The following is a 21,686-nucleotide window of genomic DNA, read 5'->3' on the forward strand; positions in this document are numbered from 1 at the left end:
GAAACTTGATCACTTTGTTCCATCACTAAGTAACGTTATGGGCACATCTTCCAAAATGTTCAAAGCATGCTACAATTATTTATAATAAGCTCTCATAAGAGAGTAAGTTTGAACCTGCAACTTAACAAATAACAGAATTCTTTTTTTGAGCTTTTGCAAGTATTTTAATTTGTTAAAAGTTTTACATTTCAGAAAATTAAAGTGCATCTAAAAAAATCATCTAACAATACAATAATTAATCAACTTCATTATTTCAAAGTAACAGTAATGCAATTTAATTCACTTTCTGTATAATATTACGTAAAAAATACCATTGATATGCAAGACCACATTTAATCCAGTGCATTCAGTCATCATTTTAGAAGTTAAAATAACTTCTGCAATTAAATCTTCCCTTTGTATTTCTGAATAATGATGCCTATTATGAATAATAACACCCTATTATGCTACATTTTTCAATACAAATACATTTAAAATCAGAAGTAGACATTTATACGAAATACAGTAATTTATGAAGTCAATATTCATTAAAAAGTAAGTAAATAAGTGATCCAAGAAAGAGCATCATTTGAATCTTCACCTTTAAGGATTAGGTATCCATTTCTCAATTTCAAGTGCAGCTAAAACTAGTTCTAATAGCTTGAAAAAACCTGAGCATATCGCACAATTCAAGTAATCCTATACTGAAGTGAAAACAGTATTCACTCACCTGATTAAATCTATGTAGTGTTCAGTAGTGATTAGCGGTTTCATTATAGTATTAATACTTGTAATAACTGTCCTGCTTATAAAGCTTCTATAAATCAGAGACTATTTGCAAATCAGGTAAATACTTTAGTGTCCTTGTTACACATTACATGCATTTACTGTGGTAATAACTATAAATTATGCACTTTAAATTAAATCTCATGCACTGTTGGGTAAAGTAAGGTTTTACACTATTGTGAAACAATAACTAATTCCATTACTTAGTTACTTTTTATAGAAAATAATGTTACGTTACTTTTGCGTTACTTTTTCTCACCTGGGCTGGGCTTGCTTGTTTGTTTAATCATTTTAAAAAAGCCATTTCACAGCTAAATTGAAATGAATAAGCCTCAGGCTGAAGGAAGCGCAAAGTCAATAAATAGGAAAGTTGTTTTACCTATTTGAAAAAGTAACTTGTAAATTCAAAAGTAATGCGATACTTTACTAGTTCCATGAAAAAGTAGTCTGATTATGTAACTTGCGTTATTTGTAATGCGTTACTTACATCAAACACTGATCACATGCAACTAACCCTAAACCAAACTTAATCCTAACCCTATAGTAAGTACATGTAATTAATTATTATTACTCAGTACTTAAATGTATAATTACACTGTAACAAGTGTATGACCACTTAAATGAAGTGTAACCTACAGTTCTTTAAGGTTAGTAACCCTACTCTTTGAATTGCTATGTTAGGTTGAAATGCCTTCAACTAATAAAAATAAGTTTAACAAACAACTCTACCTGACATAATTCTATAACCCGGATTGATAAAAACCTACTCTTTGAATTGCTATATTAGGTTGATAAAAACCTTCACGGACTAACAAACTATGTTTATCCAGTGTTCATTACTTTCTAGAATGTAGAGAAGAAGTGCTGGAGAAAAATCCCTGGGTGATGTTTCTGAAACTGTTTGGCCAGTCGTCTCTTCTGTTTGACGGACAGGTCGTCACTGAGAGCGATGTGGTGCATTAACTGCTTTAAGCTGTCAAAGGTGGCCGTATCTTTGTTATCCTCATACTGCTGGAGCGACACCTGCTGGCAGAATGTGAACACTGCAAAGGCAAAAGAAGTAGCTTCAGGAAATGGTAATCAAATCAATGCGTAAATCATTTTTATAGGGAGACGGTGACTGAACTTACGTGCTACATTATGTAGATCCCTCCCTTGCTGCAAGGTTTGTAGTGTCTTCCTCACAGACTCAATCAATGACAACGGGGTCTAGATGCACAGGTATGAACGAAAAATGATCTCAACATTTCTGTGATTTGAACAGAACTCTCAGAGATAATGTATTTGTAAAAAGGGCATACCTTAAAGAGTTGAGTGTGATTATCCATGAGGAACAGCAGTAGTTGCTCACATTGGACTCGAGTCATTTCTTTACTCTGGATCAAAGCCTTCACAAACGTCTTGCTGACCGAAGCACGGTTCTCAATCTGTTTCAACACAAATGTGCCTGTGCCTTTATAGTACGCATTCAGACGTTTTTTTCTCTTAATTCAAACATGTTAAAACTGGCCAAAATCATAACATATATTTTAGACGAAAATGTAGCCCATGAATTATACTATTCCAGTATGTATAAAGATTTACAGTAAGATTTTTTTTTTTTTAAAGAAATTAATTCATTTCTTCAGCAAGAATGCATTAAATTGGTGTGACAGTAAAGGCATATGCTGTTACAAAAAACTTTTTGAACTTTATATTTATATTATATGAAGCAGCACAACTGTTTCCAACATGTTTCTTGAGCAGCAAATTATCATATTAGAATGATTTCTGAAGGATCATGTGACACTGGAGAATGGAGTAATCAAGCTGAAAATTAAGCTGTGCATCACAGGAATAAATTACATTTGTACAAATAAATTAAAATAGAAATTAGATATTTTAAATTGAAATAGGCTTAGTTAATATTTCACAATATCACTGCTTTTACTGTATTTTTGATCATTTAAAAAGCAGCCTTGGTGAGCATAAAGACTTTTGAATGGTTGTGTAAGTGTATAATAATACAATAATTAATATTTTTTGTGTTAAGGAAAAAGAATTAAAGGGGGAAAAAAAGAATAAGATCTAATACATCACTTTTTTTAGTAGGAATTCCAAGAGCGCATGCATGTACGCCTGCGCACACACACGCACACACACAAATATAATTGATCTTTGAAATTGATTAGAGAACTACATTTATCTTTGAGTATTTTCTATGCTGATACAGAAAATGGTTTTAATCAATCAATCAATCTCATGCGATGGTTTAAAAGATTAAACTCTTGATCACCTGCTTGTGCAGTCTGAAAGCTTCATTATCTGCAGCGGCTGCCATAAAACCCAAAAGTCTGCGTAACTCGTCTCTGCTCGTGGACTCCAACATCTGCAGACAGAGCTGAGTCGCTCTCAAAGCATCCTGACCTCTCCCACAATCTACGCACAAAGATCATTCTAAATAACGCAGGAAGAATGAACAGCCTCGAACACAAACGACATTGAGCCCATTGTGTTTTACACATTACCCAAAAGATGTAGGATTCCAGTCTGGATGTCCGTGTAGCGGCCTGGCAGTAGCGGAGGTCTCTCTGGGATGTTGTAATACTTGGCGATGGTGTCGAACAGCAGTCTCTTATGCTTCCCCTCCCCAGATGTTGCATTCTGCTGGATGAGCTGCTCACTGGCAACCACGATTAACTGATCTGGGAACAGTTCAAGACAATCCACCGCTGCCACCAGCCAAGAGTCCAACCTTTGAAGAGATGAATGACACACACACTGATGAACCCACATGAAAAACATGAATCTGAATGTGACGGCACTGAGTATTGTGCACTGACTCATGGAGGTTGAGACTCTCTGAGACTTCACGATCCACGCAGGTGTTGGAGATGACCAGGTCGCCGTGGTTGCGCAGAGATGAGCGCAGGGGCTCTGGTTTGGCAGGCGAGGTCAGAATACAGTCCAGCATGGAGATCTCAACCACCTGTAGCAACTGAAGTAACGTCTGTTGCCTCCAAACGTCCCGCACCACTGAGACAAACACACGAAGAGAAGAAATAGTAAGGGCTGTTAGTAAGTCATGCATCCTTCTGCACTGCTGTCCAATCGTTTGTCAATGTTTTTCACCATCTCATGCCATGACAATTGTGTATAATAGCCATGTTTAATGTGCTAAAACTCATCTTGTAAATTGAACAAAACCAAAAAAAAAAAACCTTTTTGGTAAGTGTTTTATTTTGACTGTTTTTATTTTAAGTTATTTTTTAATTTAATAAGTTATAAGCTTTCATTAACACCCTAAAGATCCCTTACGAACCTCAGTTTGGGAAATGCTGCTGTTCAGTATAGCTACACTATTATTCAAAATTAGTAAGTAAAACAATACAATGAGCATTGCAATAATAAATGTCTCTGTAGAATATATATAATATCAGTTTAATAGTTTTAAATGGTTAAATGTTAAAAAAAAGACAGACCCAAAAAAAGGAGACCGTTAGACCACATTAGACCAGCATCAGACAACGTCAAACCTGATTAAACCACATAATACCAATTTAGACCTCAACATACCTTCAAAAAACCAATTCAGACTCCATTTCAACCTTTCAGAGCCTTTTCAGAAAATACACTACATTCAGAACCCCAAGAAACCATTTCAATCTTTGCTTGAACCTCCTCAGGCCCATTCAGAACTCATCAGAGACAATAATAGACTATATCTGAACCCTAAGAACCATTACACCACGTGAAACATTCAAGAAAAAAACACTTTAGTCTTCATTTTAACCTCTTCAGACTCATTTACATCTCAACAGAACCCAAATCAGACTCTTTCTGACCACAATAGGCTACCAGAAACAGCCATAGTTTAGCCCTGTGATGTAAACAAAAGGCTATATGAAAAGGCCAAACACTTAAATAAGCTCCACCTCAACTTATTTACATATTTACTATATCAACACAGTGAGGAAATGTACTTCTAACAGTTCTCCTGATGAGTGAATACAACACATTCTGAATGGTCAAAAGACTTTAAATGCAAATGCAACGAGGGGAAGAAATTATGTTCTTTAAAAATCAACATTATGAGCAGTTTCACCTTTTTTTGAGAGGAAACTGTTGGAAATTGCAGCACGATGTAGATCAGAGGGCACGGATGGGTGCAGGTTTATATTCTTCAGTAGTCTCTCCACTCTTCTGTCTGATGATCCAAGAACCAAAGGGTTGGAGATCGTCTGCATTTCTCCAAACCTACAAACAAACAACATAAAACACTTAAGTACTGCAAATTAAAATTTTAGATGTGTCAATGAGTCAAATGCAATTACCTTGAAGAGGTCTTCCACTTTCCAGTTTGTTTGTCAGGAGTCTGGTTCTCACCGCCACTGTACCTCTTTTTGGCCGATCCGTCCAGGAAGCGGTACAGGCTGCAGCTGGAATCCTCAAAGGTCATTTCTTTTTCTCGTCTGAAAAGCTTCTTCCCGATGGGTTCGAACACTCTAGACTCCATTAAGGCTTGGCAGAGCCTGGCAGCTTTGAGACGGGACACTTCGCTGGAGCAGAAATAGATGTTCTGCATGAGGTGGCTCAGAACCACGTCCACCGCGTCAGAACCGGTGAAGCAGTCATGATGGATGCGCAGGTGCTGTCTGCGGGGTCGGAGCTCCACCTGCAACTGCAGGGCTTCAATGATGTTCTGCCACAGCAGGGTGGCCCTGAAGGGCCCAGAGAAACCTAAAAGACATCAGGACAAGATGATGAAGTCTTCTTACATGATCAAAAAGTACCAAAAAACATGTTTACTGAGCATGTTCCATGGTAATAATAACATGCTTTATGACACGTGCCATTGCAATGTTCTTTTTTTAGTACCACGCTTGGTCTTACTTTTGACCCCTTAACTATTAGTCCCATTTTTGGGGGCATAGTAAAATGACATTTCCACTTTAAATTGTTATAAATCTTCAATACGTTCAAATACCAAATACTTCAATACCAAAGTATGGTCTCTTTTTACACATGCCAAATTATTGTCAAAGTAAAAAAAAAAATTATGAAAGGGAAATTAAAAAAAATAATAATAATATAAGTTTAAGTTTATGAAAATGTAAAAATATAATTATTTTTATTTTATATAAAACATATATTTTACAAAACATGGTTTACTCTGAAACTGCAAGAAATTCAAAGCCAAAAATCTGAACAGTTTGTGATCCAAATTTTAGGTTGGCCTCTTAAGGACCATTTCCATATGGTTTGAGTCATATGACCCATATACGTAATTTTCATAATATTTATGAAGTAGACATCATATTTATAAGTAATATAGGCAGTTTATCAGTATTTGATTTGAATTCAACCTCTAACAAACACAAAGTATATGCCAAAAGAACATGGATGCGTGTTATGGCTCACCACATCACAAATGGAGAATCTATCATTTTTTCTTCATATTTAAAACATTTTCAGACCTTTTAAAAAAAAATAGAATGGATGTTATCTTTTGAAATCTTGGGGGAAGATAAACTTGAGTGCCATCTGCATATAGATGAAAAGATACATATTTATCAAAAATAGAGGACAGGGAAGCATACAGGGAAAACAACACAGGTCCAAGTATTGATCCCTGTGGAACACCACAACCAAGAGGTGTGTTGGAAGAGAAGTGCTCTAACCCTAACCCCAGACGGACTTGCACTTGCTGAAAAAAAGAACATGAGGTTTATGACCATTTTTGGTGATTTAAAAAAATATACTTTAACAAATATCCACCTTTTTCCTGGTTAGCTAATTTACCCATGATTCATAGCGGGTTAGAACCGGAAGCCGGTTGTCCTTTTCCAGTTCGAAGCTTTATGAAGATTAAGCGCCGCTTGCTCAGTACGCCGCAGTGATGTGCTGGTTAGGAAATATGTGAAATAAGTAGGGCTGCCCCTGCCTGTGCACGACTGAAGTTGGGTTGGAAGTTATGTATACTATAGTCTATATGGGAGAGAATGCTAAACCATAATGAGAGTTTTCCTAATATATTGCCTATTCTGCATCTCAACGCACGCATTTCCTTGCCACAAAAAAACGGCAAAAGTAATGATTACATTAAACATTTGAATTCTTTATTAATAACTAGTGTCTTCTGTAAGTGTCGACTGCAAAGATAAATTTTATGATGCTGACTCGCCATCTGCGCAGAAGTGAACGCGCCTATAGAGAGAAATGCACACTTCATACGAATTAACCTACACATAAGCAGAGAGCAGCCCATTTCTGCTAGTTTTTAATTAATTTGTTTAAAAATACACATTTCAAGCTTTCTATAGATATATTTCTCAGGTATGTGAGGCAAGTAACTTATAACCAGAGTTTCGTTGATTAATAAGACGCGCTCCAGTTCACGCGCTGGCGACATCTACTATTTGTGCTTCTTATTTATTATTCCCAGGCAATTTGTTGATAAAACATTGATTATAAATGAAGATGCAATTTATACTAATGAAATTCACTTTAAAGAAAGGCTTTCTACAAAACAAAACTTAATAAGTGGTCAAAATCATGTCTGAGCCATTCCAAATGTTTTCCGATATATTGGGCATCTTATGATCATATCTGACTCATCTCATGCGGTTCCCTTTTCATATAATCAACATAGATTAAATAAATAAAAAATAAAACATTATATTGTGAAACTTAAATATAAAAACGTATGTTTAGTTTTTTTTTTTTACTTATATTTAAGCGTCACACTGCTCCGGTTTGCTCACGTGCTCCGCTTTGCTCACGTGCTCTGGTGTGCAGCCTATAGCCTATACATGCATGTGATGTGTGCGTGATGTGATGGAGGGGTGCGATTTTCGAATAATAATTTAATAATACCCAGCGATCTTCGAATATTATTTTTGATTGAAATGCCCATCCCTACTGGCAACGTAGCCTATTATACCCTTTTCGTTGGATGCCTCAGTTTTAGCGCAGCTAACCAAAAACGTCTAACTTACTCTCTGGCATTGAATGGAGCTGATACGAACCGGACATAGGCATTCTCTCCTTTTTATCTTATGCTCAAAGCACCCAGTTTCTAAAAAGTTTTTTTTTTTAATCTTCTTTGAATTGTTAAAACAACCAACAACAGCACATGTAGAGCCTAAACTCATTCTCTCACACTGCTAATACCATAGACATCAGTACGAACCGGAAGTAGGCAACCGAAGTCGTCGTCATGGCGGCGCGCATTGTTTAGAGCAGAATAAGGTGGATACTAATCTATTAAGATATGAAGTACACTTCAAGTGCACATTCAAAACAAACACAATCATTTTCACAAAGAGTGGTATTATCATCTGATATATCACTATAACTTTGCAACACTTTTATACCTTTGTCTCTTCATAAATTATAACCGTCTTTATAAACCGTATAATATTGCTGTTTCAATATATAGTTATGACGGAAACATCCCTATCATAGACAGTATAAGAAGGTCACTATACGTTTACATTAAGCACAAAAGACTCGTTTCATTTACATTCATAGTAATTAGCTTGTTTAAAACGTGTTCTTTAATCCGGGACGCAGAAGAACTCCATCGTAATCGAAACATAATACACATATTAATGAAAACACGGTAAAAACTGTTTAACTTAGCTGAATGACCTGATAAGGATCTTGATTCATTTGGTCTAGTTCGTTATCGAACTGGTGGAAATATAAAGGTGACGTTTAAAAACAAACTGTACAGAAATACAAAGACTAAGTTCGTAAAACCGCTTGTTTGTACCTGTTAGTTGTTTGTTCTCTCTGAAACAGGCTTGACTGTTCAGTCTTCTGAACCGAGGAGTCAAATCCACCGCCATTGCGGCACCGGAAATAGCGTCACATGCCCATTCTCTGAAGTATATCGGTTCGACCATCTATGGGTGCGACGAGGCTCTGAACTGGGATCAGATGAAGAATGTAAGACAGAATTTACATTCTGAGCGTTTGCGTGAATGAATCTGATCCTAGAACCCTGTGCTGTACTACTATCTCTACCGTGTTTTACTCACACGCAGTTAGAATTTACCAAGAAAGTGGAACAGTGGAAAAATAAGATAATCACGACAATCCAATATGACTATAAGATCGAACCATAGATTTATTGATACTCTAGTTTTTGCTGAAGAAATAAGATATGTTTCCATCGCTCTTTTCCCCTTTATTTCATTATGTTTTTTCTTTATATGTGTGTGTGTGTGTGTGTGTAATGCTTTATATTAGATAAATAGGATATGCTTTCATATAAAGGATTTTTAACAGAATTAAACCAAATTTAATATTTATATTTAGATATTACATTTAAATGTCGATACATAATTCACATACTAGAAATCAGAATGACGAGTAGTATTCAATTGACATATGGGGGGATACTGTAATCTATAATGCGTGTGTCATGTAGAGATGGAATCATGTCATATTACGTGGAATTATTATTATACAATTTTAACGGTTTCGTTTCCACACGAGGACGAGTGAGATTTGAGTATGTGCAAGTGTTGCGGTGACTGAGTCCGACTGACACGTAAACATTAGTCATTATACACAGTTTAAATTAGTTCACGCGCCCTTCGCGTGTTTCTACTTTATTTAAATCTGAATATCTATTTCAAGATATTAAACGCGACTCTTTTGTTTTGAGAGGTCTGGACACCGGCTCGCGTGTCCTCTCCGGCATGACGTCACAGATAGACACTCCACTCCACGCGACAAGTGTAGACAAGATGGCGCTTGCTGTTGTGCCACAGAAGTAACCAGTGCTTGACGAAAAATCAGGTTAGTGAAATATAACCTATTTTAAACAGCTCCGATCTAATCGCGTTTATACCAGTGGCGGAAATAACGCACAATCAGTTATTTCACTCGCCCAGCACCTCAGTCTCACTCCTGTGCTGTGTGATTTTAGCATTAGCACACTAGCATCCCGTGTGTTGGTTAACTTTCCTCTATAACAGGCTCATTAGAGACATTAAAAAGGCTGAGCTGCTCTGAGCTCAACTGTTTAACGGGTTAGCTCTTTGAAACCATGTAGATGAAGGAGTTAATGTGGCACCAATCATCATTCACCGTTCGCGCGCCTAAACACCTTCAAAGTCAAACTGAGTTTAACTAGTTAAATGAGATCAATTCGGTTGTCAATCCTCGATTAAATACAATACCAGCATTGAATTCGCCGAAAAAACAGAGATTGATAAAGACAAGCACTGACTTTGCAGTAACAACTTTTACACAAGCAATGTGCCATAGCCATAATTAACCTTCTAAATACGACTAATGTCAACCAACTAGGTGTATTTCTAGTGCGACTAACTTAGTTTGTTTTTGTTAAACACACGTGGGCCCCCGAGGAACTGGGTGTTATTTTGGACATGACAAAGATTATTATCAAGCATCTGTGAAGCTAAATAAGGGACATTTGCTTAAGCCGGGTTGTTTCCATGCGAAGTTAGTTACTTAACTTACTGATGTTTAAAGTGCCTTATTTGAGTTTTAAAATACGGGAAATTTTTTGATACTGTCTTGTTTTTTGGACATAGCACTATGGAAATACCTTTACATGTACTATGGAAATACTGTGGTACTTGTATTTTGAGTGACATGTAAATACCATGTTATTTGAACATTGTAGTGATCTGTTTCAAAATACTACAGTATTTCCAGTTGGTTGTGTACCATGGTAGTATCCTGATATTGATGGTACTTTTTGAATTACCTTTGAGGACCTTGAAATGGTAATCACTCTGTATCATAGTGTATTTCACTCTACCTAGGTAATACTGTATTGGAGAAATACAGAGATTGTTAGTTTCTATGTGGACTAACAATCCACATAGTAGTTTCTTGTGTGTGTGTATGTGTGTGTGTGTGTGTAATGACAGGAATAGATTATTCCTCCTGTTGTGTCAGATCAACCGTGCTCTTGAGCAATAGTTGTATGATGGTTCTGTTAAATTGCTGCCTTGATATGATAAAATGTACACCGTCTATCTCAGGGTTAATTTCATACAGAATCACTAAGTCACAAAACACTAAAGAAGACTTGTACCATCGCACATTCACTGCCGCCCAAAGGTTTTGGGTAGAGTATATGCGTTTTTTTTTTTTTGAGAGAATTTTTCTACACTCACCAAGGCTGCATTTATTTGATAAAATACATTAAAATTGTAAAATATTATTAGGCTATAATTTAAAACAATTCTTTTCTATTTTAATATTATGTAAAAATATAATTTATTCCTGTGATGCAAAGCTAAATTTTCAGCATCATTACTCCAGTCTTCAGTGTCACACGATCCTTCAGGAATCATGGTACATTCTTTCACGATTTTGATTAATAGAAATTTCAAAAGAACAGCATTTATTAGACATGTAAGAATGAAAAAGTTGTTTCTGTCACCTTAAAAAGAAAAAAATCTTACTGAGCTTTAAAATGCTTGTATACTGAAATAAAATCAAAATCTTACTGACATTTAAAATGGTTGTGTACTGAAATAAGAAAAATCTTAAAAATGTCTTTAAAACATCATGCATCCATCTTTTTTTCACTGCAGATTCACCATCATGCCTTGGAAGGAGCTGGTTTCGCTGCTGGCTGCCGTCATCACGGTGATGTGAAGAGGGGAGGTGACTGACTGTGATGGACAGGTGTAAGCACGTGGGTCGCCTAAGACTCGCGCGGGACCACTCGATCCTAAACCCGCAGAAATGGCACTGTATGGACTGCAACACCACAGAGTCGGTGTGGGCATGTCTCAGCTGTTCACACGTAGCGTGTGGACGCTACATAGAAGAACACGCGCTTCAGCACTTTAAGGTATGTGTTGCATACATGTAATTTATGTATTGTTTAAAGTAGAGCCCGACCGATATGGATTTTTGGGGGCCGATGCCGATACCGATATTAGGGAGTAAAAAAAGCCCGATACCGATATATCGGCCGATATTATTTATGTGTATATTATAATACAGTAGCAATATTATTTATGTGTATTATAGTACAGTATACCAGTCAAAAGTTTGGACACTTTCCTATTGGTGTGTACAAACTTTTGATGGGTACTTTACACAGTAGCTATAAACAGAATAAATATATTTTTTAAACACGTTTTGCAATGATCACTCAAATGTGGTAATCAAACACTTGTGTGACACAGATATGTAATGGAGGCAGGGGGAATGATAGAATGAGAATTATACAGCTGAGCTGTAACCAAACTAGTTTGCATTGCATGTTATATTATATTATATTCTAAATACTGTTGCATAATCTTCACTAACGACGACTTTGTCTTTTAATTTAGTCATAACTTGTATCAATAAATATATAAAAAGTGTCACTGACAAAACCTTATTATCTTCTATTTTTACTCTTAATTCCTCTAATCTCTACCAGTGGAGGAAGAACTCAGATCTTTTTACTAAAGTAAAATGAATAATATCATAATGAAAACGTTTTTAATTACATATGTACAGTACTTTTATACTATTTTAAATAATTAGTAAGCAAAATGTACTAAACGTGAAACTAGGCTACTCTTAATGCAAAATGGCCCTATATAAAGTGTTATAATTATATACATTTTTGGAATATTGCTTGATGTTGTAACGTAGTGTTATCAGGCAGAATGAGCTTTAACACTGTGTCTACACCGGACGCGGCCGTTACTGCACGCGTCGCAACAGCTGTTTACCCTAGACAAAGCAGAATCAGTTTACTGTCGGAGATCGCTCGCGCCACGCATTTTAATCAATGTTTCATCAACCAATTGCCTGATAAATATGAAGAAGGCCTAAATATAGCAGACAATATAATCAGGACTTCTCAGCTGCGCGCTTGCAATAGTCACAAGCTCACACAATACGTGACAGAGGCTTGTAGCAGAGAAATCAATTCTGTGAATTACACTGCGCAAATCACAAGTAGGCTACTACCCACCGGATGAAGAAGGGTTGTCTCTCAGTCTCCACAGGCTACATAAAATATTCATTTTATTTTATTTTATTTTATTTTTCGTGTTTGCATTTATGAGGAAAAAACAATGTTACAGACGCGACAGTTCAGCACTACGGACGTGAGCGCTCTGAAAGCGGCACTAATGCTTTGAAACTTTCACATAGACATCAAACAGAAAGCACAAAACCTTTCGTTTCAAAGTGAATTTCGTTTTGTATTAATTGTATCTTAATTTTAATCAATGTTTCATCAGCCATTTGCCTGGATTTAATTTATAAGAAGTAAATTTAGCAGACGATAGATAATCTCGACACGGAGGCGCCTGCGGGTGAACTGGAGCTCGTCTCATGAACCGAAACTCAGCATATAGACCTGAGAATTGAAATATATCTATATTGAAATGTCTACTTTTAAACAGAACAATTCAAAACGAAAGACAGACAGACTCATGTAATCGTATGAAATGTGCATTTCTCTCTGGCGCGCGCTCACTGAAGATCGCGAGTCAGCATCGTCAACTTCATCTTTGGCTGACACTGACTGAAAACACTTGTTTATTAATAAACAATTAAAATGTCTCCTTGCTATATTTGTTGTATTCATAATCATTATTTTTGCCAGTTCTTGTGACAGCTTTTAGGTGCTTTATTGGCAGCGCCACCCTTACATGAATCACTGTACCCGCATTTTTTAAAATATTCATTTATCGGCCATTATAAATGCCGATACCGATAGTTAGGAAAATGCCTAAGATCGGCCGATAATATCGGCCCGCTGATATATCGGTCGGGCTCTAGTTTAAAGCCATATAAATAATACATACGGCATCAAATAGTTTGTTAATTTAGTTTACTGAGGAAAAAAGTATTGATTTTCTTTTTGACGTTAAAATGCTTGCTCCCGTCTCAGCTTAAAATGCAGCATCAAGTAATTTATTGGTTGATCTTGAAATTGTACACTTTACCTTTAGATATAAACATGAATATCCCAAAAAAAATTTTTGAACTTATCAGACTGTCTTATTTTATAAGGATGTAGTAGATATTGTATTCATTTTGAAGTTTGATTTGTTCATAGGAGCAGCATCACCCTTTGGCCCTGGAGGTGAATGAATTGTACGTATACTGCTACTTGTGCGACGACTACGTGCTGAATGATAATGCAACGGGTGATTTAAAGCTGCTGCGTAGCACGCTAAGCGCCATTAAGAGCCAGTGCTATGAAGTCACCACGCGCAGCGGGCGCACCTTGCGCTCATCCTCCGCCGCCGGAGACCAGCTGTCAACCAGTACGCAGGAGCTGCAGTTGCGCGACGAGGACCGCATGTTCACGGCGCTGTGGCACCGGCGCCGCGCTCTGATTGGTCGCGTGTTCCGCTTGTGGTTTGTACAAACGGAACGGGGGAGGACGCGATTAGAGGAGGAGCGGCAGCAGGAAGAAGAGGAGGAGAGGAAGCGGGAGGCGCGGGAAAGGCGGCGGCAACTCAAACGGCAGCTCAAAGAGGAGCTGGAAAGCGCACCTCCAAGGAAGAGCCATCGCATCCGTCGCCAGAGCCTAAAGGCAGATTCTGCGGATCCCGCGGCAGGGCCGGCCAATAGAATCAAATCTGTGAAGCATAGGTCTGCTCCTGCTCGCGTTTCCACCCGTACTCCACGAACTCCTAGAGAGAGAACGCCTCAACAGAGGCAGCGTCCACAAGCCAAGGCCAGAAGGCCCCGGGCCCCACCTCATAAAACAGGTGATTCGCCTATCAAACGGCGACCCACCGTAACTCCAGGAGTGACGGGCTTGCGCAATCTTGGCAATACTTGCTACATGAACTCGATTTTGCAAGTTCTGAGTCACTTGCATGTATTCCGGGAGTGCTTTTTGAGACTGGATCTGAACCAGGCGCTGGAACTGCTAGCCTCTGCCGTCAGCCGCAAGTTAGGACTCTCGGCTCAGCGTGTGACGCAGCCCAAAGGCTCTACCCAGTGGTCGGGGCTGAGCGGAGGGGCCTCCCGGTCACGAAACATGGAGCTTATACAACCGAAGGAGCCCAGCTCCAAACACATTTCGCTTTGTCATGAGTTACACACACTGTTCCAGGTCATGTGGTCAGGCAAGTGGGCTCTGGTGTCCCCATTTGCAATGCTGCACTCCGTGTGGCAGCTGATCCCGGCATTCCGGGGTTATGGACAGCAGGATGCACAGGAATTTCTTTGCGAACTCTTAGATAAAGTCCAGCATGAGCTGGAACGGACCAGAACGCTTACTCCTGCCACTGTACCAGCCAATCAGAGACGGCTTATCAAACAGGTGCTCAGTGTGGTCAACACCATCTTTCATGGCCAGCTCCTCAGTCAGGTAATGGGTTTCCAGATAATCACATCAGCTGATTAACATGAAACATTAGGTCAGCAACAAACTCTACGCAAGTACACAGACTTGGTCAAAGCACTGCACGGGTGCTTAAAGGGTTCGTTCAACCAAAAATGAAAATGATCCAATAATTTACTCACCCTCAAGCCATCCTAGGTGCATATGACTTTCTTCTTTCATCCAAACACAATCAGAGTTATAGTAAGCTTTATAATGGGAGTGAATAGAGCTTGAGTTTTTGAAGCTCTAAAAAATCACATCCATCCATTGTAATAAGTAATCCATACGGCTCCAAAAGTTAATAAATGCCTTCTGAAGCGATGCGTTTTTGTAAGGAAATTATCCATTTTTATAACTTTATAACACTGGCTTCCGGTACGTGAGTCTAGTTCCAGCGGAAAAGTGACCTCTGACACGACGCTTGAGATATTGACGAACGCGGAAGCACGGAGGATAGAACAAAACAAAACACCGGTCAGGAATTAGAAGTCTAAAATTAGAATTTTTAAAGACAAGTGTCGGAGGAGCTTGAGTTTGTTCCCTAGCCTTGTTTGTTTGAACCACGAGAGTCTTCTAACCTAAGCTTACGCTACTCCTATATCTTACGTCGGGTCAGAGGTCACTCTTCCGCTGGAATTCGACTCGCTTATGGCCGTTACCGGAAGCTAATGATTATAGTTTATAAATATGGGTATTTTTCTTACAATAACGCATTGCTTCGCTACAGAAGGGCTTCATTAACCCCCTGGAGTGTATGATTACTTTTATAATGGATGGATAGATTTGCTTTTTGGGGGTGGCTTCAAAATCTACGGTACCATTTATTCCCATTGTAAAGCTTGGAAGAGCAAGGATATTTTTTAATATAACTCCAATTGTGTTTGGTTGAAAGAAGAAAGTCATATAAACCTAGGATGGCTTGAGGGCGAGTAGATTATGATATAGTTTTCATTTTTGGGTGAACTATCCCTTTTAAGTTTGGCCAATGGATCACAAGGATGTACTTGCTTTACTTGCTTTGTCGGTAACCAAAATTAATCAGTACTCAAAGGGGTGATGGTAACATTCAAATGTTAGTTACCTTTGGTATTTTGCTCTGGCATGTCAATAGTTCACCTGAAAGGGCCTCCTACAAATGGTGTGTTCATGAGGTCCACAAGGTTTTCAATCCCCTGGAGGGCCAAAATCCTGCAGTAATCCTGAAGACCTTTATCAGCTGGTTCAGGTGTTTTATTGGGGTTGGAGCTCAACTCAGCGGGACAGTGGCCCTCCAGGAGTAGGATTGTACACCCTGCCATATGGTGTTCCATTTGACATTTCTAAGTTTCAGAGGGGTGCTCACAAGTGCCCCTCCTGTTGAAGCTGCAAATTGCACATCAAAGACGACTACTCCACAGTCTATGCAGAATAATGAAGGACAACAAGGGCTTAGGGTGGCATTTGGCATAGGACCAAGAAGAACACTGTTTACACTGCACCTGTTGTATTCTCAGTGGTGCTGCATGTTCTTGCATTCTCTCTGACAGATTTCTATACTTCTACGTGCGCAATCTTGATTTAATTCGTGTTCATGTAATTGACATTTGTTTCTTCTTTAAGCATTTTTACACATTTAACATTCAGTTTGGCTAAAAATCCCTGTGTCTCTTCTTGTAGGTGAGGTGTTTAGCATGTGATTATCGCTCAAACACAATAGAGCCCTTCTGGGATCTTTCTTTGGAATTTCCGGAACGTTATCACAGCAACAGTAAGGATGCTGCACTGGTTCCATGTGGGTTGACGGAGATGCTGGCCAAGTTTACAGAGACTGAGGCTTTGGAGGGAGCCATATATGCTTGCGACCACTGCAACAGTGAGTTGGAAACATGCCAACATGTAATGTGACTGTAGGGAATCATTACTGGATAATAAATAGCCTGGAACTTGAAAGGGATATCATGGCACTCAAAGGTGAAGTGTGTTATTTCTGCACTAGTGCAGGGGATTTTTTTTCGCACCCCACTTTACCCAGTGCTCGTCTTCAATTGGCCAGTTAAATAGATAACCCCGTCCTTAAACTCACATAATTCACTGAGACTAAATCTCGCGTCAAGCCACTCAAACAAAGAGAGCAATATTTTGAAAGCATCAGTGTTTACATTCTTCAGAATATCAGCCTTCTATTGGCTAAAGTTGTCTAAACATTAAACTGGGATAAAATTAGAACACACTTCACTTTTAAGTTTACCTCAAAGGTTTAACGCTACTCCCGAGGAGGCAATCCCACTTGATCATCGAAAAGTTCTAATTTTTCTGTCTCTTTAAGGCAAACGACGGCGATTCTGTTCAAAGCAAGTGGTCTTGACTGAAGCTCAAAAACAGTTGATGGTTCACAAACTGCCTCATGTTCTCAGACTGCACCTCAAACGCTTCAGGTATCCACACAAGCACATGAAATCCTTGATTATCTCAACTTTGAGGTTTCAGTCGTCAAGTCCGATGTTAACGTGTACGTGTGTGTTTAGGTGGTCCGGGCGAAACCACAGGGAGAAGATTGGCGTGCATGTTCAGTTTGAGCAGGAGCTGAACATGGAACCGTACTGCTGCAAAGACTCCAGTAACTTACCCCACCCGCAACACTTCCTCTACCAACTCTCTGCTGTCGTCATGCACCATGGGAAGGGATTTGGCTCCGGCCATTACACTGCCTTTTGTTATAATACAGAAGGAGGTAAAACATTCTTCTTTTCATCTGCCACGTCAGAATAGTCCTTGTCAATGTGTTTTGCATGCAGTGGATATATTATTTGTAAAAAGGTATACACAGTACTTTTGTTTGACTCGTGCAAGTGTATCAGAAATGGCTTGGCGTTACTAGTGTAAATGCATAACCAGAAGTACATCTGCATAGAAAAGCAGTCCCTTCATTAAAGGACCATTTATAAAATTTTAAAGCTCAAAAAACACATTATAATTGCTTTAGCAACAAATACAAAAGGTACATTTATGCTTTTAAATGTTCCAGAATAGACTTGCATTGTAAGTGCATTAGCGTAAGTACAGATGCTATTGCATAGTTCTTAAAGCCCCCCTGTAGTCAATTTTATCCCTCAAAACTCATCTTTGATCACCAAAATTACATTTACAAGTTTTTTGCTTAAACAATTCGTCATGCCTTAAAATAGCTTGAATGTAACTCTACACCCTTGCTTTTAGTATATGTGGTTCTATGTAAAATAGCCCCCCGCCTCCACTCACTCACACCAGCTCAGAGATCCACTCGTTGATGATCACACGTTGACCTGATTGGTTACAAGGACACCAGCAATTTCAAACCATGGGTTTGAGACTGTCTTTGATTCACTGCAGTTTTAAAGAGAAAATACTCAGCAATGGTGTTGACTTATGAATTTGCACATGGTTTGTCTTAAAACATTTTAAAAACACCACATTGACATATAAACAAGATTCAAAGCTTGATTTTCACCACAGGGGGACATAAATTATATTGAAAACTGAAACATTAAAAATCAACTTATTAACTTAGTCATGTTTTTTTCGTTGTTGTTTTTTGCCAGTTTAAATGAAGATATTATAAATCTTTTCAGGTAGAAGTTTGTATTCTTGTCGTTAATGCATCTTATCCTCTGTCCTCTCAGGGTTTTGGGTGCACTGTAACGACTCTAAACTGAGTGTGTGTGCCGTGGAGGAAGTGTGTAAGGCCCAGGCTTACATTCTCTTCTACACACAGAGAAACTCTCAGGACAAAAGCAAAGCCAGTGACCTCTGACCTCCGCTGAGTACCCAGTCAACCACAGAGACTGTTTGTTTTGTACATTCTGTCGATATCGTTTGAGACGGTTAGCTAGTCTCCTTTTTCTAGTGTACAGCAAATGTGGAGAGTATGTTTTTGTGACGCACACTTATGCCTTAAAGTTATACAATTGACAGATTTTGGTAGGAGGCATTCATGCAGTGATTGTACCGTTCGTTTGTGTGCATGAGAGCGAGATTGTCCAAGTCGGAAGCATTAATGCCCTCATTAGTGTCTCTGTTTCCCTGATTGATGTCATCAAACCAAAGTTGAGTTATGAATGTGTTCCGAGCCTGAAATGTTCGTAGCGTCAGTATGAAAGAAAGTGTAAGAAACAATGTTTTCTCTCTTCATATTAAAAGTGTTTTAATATCTTCAGACATATTTTAAAGTGCCCTGCCAAGTCAAATCAGTTTAACTCTTTCCCTGCCAGCGTAAAAAAAAAAAAAAGCCAACGCCAGCTTTGACGATTTTCACAAAAGTTTCATGGCCCCCAGAATATTTTGTTGTATGAACATCTGAACCTGCAATATATCAAAAGAAAGAACGGAGCCTATGCTTTTAAACAAACAAACAAACAAACAAAAACCTGTTTTATTCTAGCTTCATGCATTCGCAACACTTGAATTCGGGTAAGTTTTTACAAAAAAGGCAGCATTTTGAGCAAAAAGCTGAGAAAATCTTTTTTTGTCATAGACTACGTCAGGAAGGGATTCAGAACGATAATTAAAACATGGATAGAGTAAATCGAGTCCATCAACACCCAAAAATCTTGCACAGTCCTATACCTCGTCCTTGGTCGACATTTCATTCAGAAACATTAGGCTGTTTTGATTTATATGCTGTTAAATGTTAATGATCGCGTTATTTTACATATCCATATGCTTACATATGATGTCGCTTGTTTTTGTGTCGCTTTCGCCTGTGTTTTGATCATGAGATTCAGTACTCTTTCAGAGGATATCATAATCCCTACTGTATAAAGGTCGGGACATGACGGCCGATTCGGTGCGTTCCGCACTGTTTGCTCTAGTCGGACGTTTTTTTTTTTTTTTTTTAGGCGTCGGGTCGTAGGTGTTAGAGAGAGAACTCTGATCGGCTATTCAGCTTAGCGACTTAGTGCACGAGAATAAAAGCGAAAGTGATGAAAGCGAGCAAAGTCAAGACGGTAACATTACTGAAGGCTGTGTTATAATTTTACCTCATCTTACCTGAGCATTTGAAAGCACGAATATTTTCATAATAACATGAGCCGACTGGAAATCAGAAAGTGATCCGCGTGATCTTTATTCAAATTGGTAAGCAAGCGCTGCTTTGTTTAACGTTACGGTTTGTATCTTCGGTTTCCCTTTTTGAATGACGAATATAGAATATTAAAGGGTTAGTTCACCCAAAAATGAAAATTAAGTCATTAATTACTCACCCCCATGCTGTACCAACCCCGTAAGACCTTCGTTCATCTTCGGAACACAAATGAAGATATTTTTGATTAAATCTGAGAGGTGGATCACTGCTACATAGGCTGCCAGAGGGAATGAAACTTGACGGCCCAGAAAGTCATTAAAGAAAATGTTTAAATATTCCATGTGCCAACAGTGGCTCAACTATAAGTTTATCAAGCGACGAGAATACTTTTTTCCCGAAAAAAAAAAACATAATAACGACTTTATTCGACTATTCCTTTTCTTCATTGTGGGCCTGAGATGAGAGTTCAAGAGATTTCCACGACGCATGCGCGAGAACTGAGAAGAGGACGTTCTTCTTCTAATACTTCTTGTTCAGTTCTCGCGCATGCGTCGTGGAAATCTCTTGAACTCTCGTCTCAGGCCCACAAGGAATGAAAAGGAATAGTCGAATAAAGTCGTTATTATGTTTTTTTTTTCGGGAAAAAAGTAGTCTCGTCGCTTGATAAACTTATAGTTGAGCCACTGTAGGCACATGGATTATTTAAACATGTTCTTTAATGACTTTCTGGGCCGTCAAGTTTCATTCCCTCTGGCAGCCTATGTAGCAGTGATCCACCTCTCAGATTTAATCAAAAATATCTTCATTTGTGTTCCGAAGATGAACGAAGGTCTTACGGGGTTGGTACAGCATGGGGGTGAGTAATTAATGACTTAATTTTCATTTTTGGGTGAACTAACCCTTTAACAGAGGTATTTACTTACACGCTGGCGCAGAACGCACGATAGTCGACTTGAGTCCTTTTGGTGTGTTCAAGCTCATCTTTTTGGCCGAGACGCAAGGCGACAACAGTCCGCTTTCGTCGGCTTGTCCCGGGCTTACAGTGGAAAAAACGGAAACACAAAACTTTTCGTTAATGGCGGGAAAGAGTTAACGATGTTGAGAAACAAGAGTCGATTCAGGAATTTTTCTGTCTCCTTCTCAGAATGTAGTTTTATACCTGGTATTTGGGTAGATATTTTTTTCCCATTTTACAGGAAAATGTAAAATATTTTTTTCACCAGCAAAAGACAATGTATGCTGTATGCGTTGTCTGTGTGTGGCGTTAGATCGTTCTCTAGTTTGTACACTTTGTTGGATGTATGTGTTTGTGAGACACACACACTTGCTCAAATATCTTACAGTTTCCACATCTGGTTTGTTCTTTTTTTCATCATTCGAGCAAGTATAGATGTAAAACTATGCAAATTGTTACCTCAATTCATAGAGAAATTTACCTCAATAAAAGGAGAATATTTTTGCATTTTTCTAAACAACTTGCCAACTGTTTTCTTTACTATTTTTAAGATTGTCTTGAAATTTTGGTAACTATTTATTGTCTATGAAATGTGCATG

The 21,686-nt window shown here is 38.4% G+C and overlaps 2 protein-coding genes across 3 annotated transcripts; one reads left to right on the forward strand and one right to left on the reverse strand.

Annotated features, from left to right (window-relative positions):
- Positions 1 to 140: 140 nt before the first annotated feature.
- depdc4 (DEP domain containing 4) lies at positions 141 to 8,797 on the reverse strand. 2 transcript variants are annotated; one of them, XM_077234013.1, is made up of 10 exons: positions 8,522 to 8,605; positions 5,079 to 5,484; positions 4,850 to 5,001; positions 3,588 to 3,780; positions 3,273 to 3,499; positions 3,041 to 3,183; positions 2,067 to 2,192; positions 1,896 to 1,974; positions 1,565 to 1,808; positions 1,400 to 1,528 (listed from the first exon to the last, which is right to left on the reverse strand). In XM_077234013.1, the coding sequence occupies exons 1-9, from the start codon at positions 8,595 to 8,597 to the stop codon at positions 1,609 to 1,611; spliced, it is 1,602 nt and encodes a 533-aa protein (XP_077090128.1). In that variant the 5' UTR covers positions 8,598 to 8,605; the 3' UTR covers positions 1,400 to 1,528; positions 1,565 to 1,608. The 2 variants fall into 2 exon arrangements, with proteins under 2 accessions (XP_077090129.1, XP_077090128.1); XM_077234014.1 differs by having other exon boundaries at positions 141 to 1,808; positions 8,522 to 8,797.
- Positions 8,798 to 9,465: 668 nt separating this feature from the next.
- Positions 9,466 to 21,604, forward strand: usp44 (ubiquitin specific peptidase 44). The gene is made up of 8 exons (XM_077234008.1): positions 9,466 to 9,555; positions 11,331 to 11,593; positions 13,811 to 15,079; positions 16,751 to 16,946; positions 17,400 to 17,508; positions 17,599 to 17,804; positions 18,733 to 20,267; positions 21,042 to 21,604. The coding sequence occupies exons 2-7, from the start codon at positions 11,417 to 11,419 to the stop codon at positions 18,861 to 18,863; spliced, it is 2,088 nt and encodes a 695-aa protein (XP_077090123.1). The 5' UTR covers positions 9,466 to 9,555; positions 11,331 to 11,416; the 3' UTR covers positions 18,864 to 20,267; positions 21,042 to 21,604.
- Positions 21,605 to 21,686: the final 82 nt, after the last annotated feature.

This window comes from Siphateles boraxobius, unplaced genomic scaffold (assembly GCF_051911475.1).
Source record: "Siphateles boraxobius isolate OS27281-9 unplaced genomic scaffold, OSU_SipBor_1 19, whole genome shotgun sequence".
In the NCBI taxonomy this organism is placed as follows: domain Eukaryota; kingdom Metazoa; phylum Chordata; class Actinopteri; order Cypriniformes; family Leuciscidae; genus Siphateles; species Siphateles boraxobius.

Excerpts from the sequence above, each read along its gene's own strand:
- depdc4 (XM_077234014.1), bottom strand. The coding sequence starts at position 8,654 with ATGGTCGAACCGATATACTTCAGAGAATGGGCATGTGACGCTATTTCC. Across the intron at positions 3,500-3,587 it reads GAGAGTCTCAACCTCCATGA|GTTGGACTCTTGGCTGGTGG; the intron begins GTCAGTGCACAA and ends ATCTCTTCAAAG. Across the intron at positions 1,809-1,895 it reads GGATCTACATAATGTAGCAC|TGTTCACATTCTGCCAGCAG; the intron begins GTAAGTTCAGTC and ends TTGCCTTTGCAG.
- usp44 (XM_077234008.1), top strand. The coding sequence starts at position 11,417 with ATGGACAGGTGTAAGCACGTGGGTCGCCTAAGACTCGCGCGGGACCAC. Across the intron at positions 16,947-17,399 it reads TGCTTGCGACCACTGCAACA|GCAAACGACGGCGATTCTGT; the intron begins GTGAGTTGGAAA and ends TGTCTCTTTAAG. Across the intron at positions 17,805-18,732 it reads TTGTTATAATACAGAAGGAG|GGTTTTGGGTGCACTGTAAC; the intron begins GTAAAACATTCT and ends CTGTCCTCTCAG.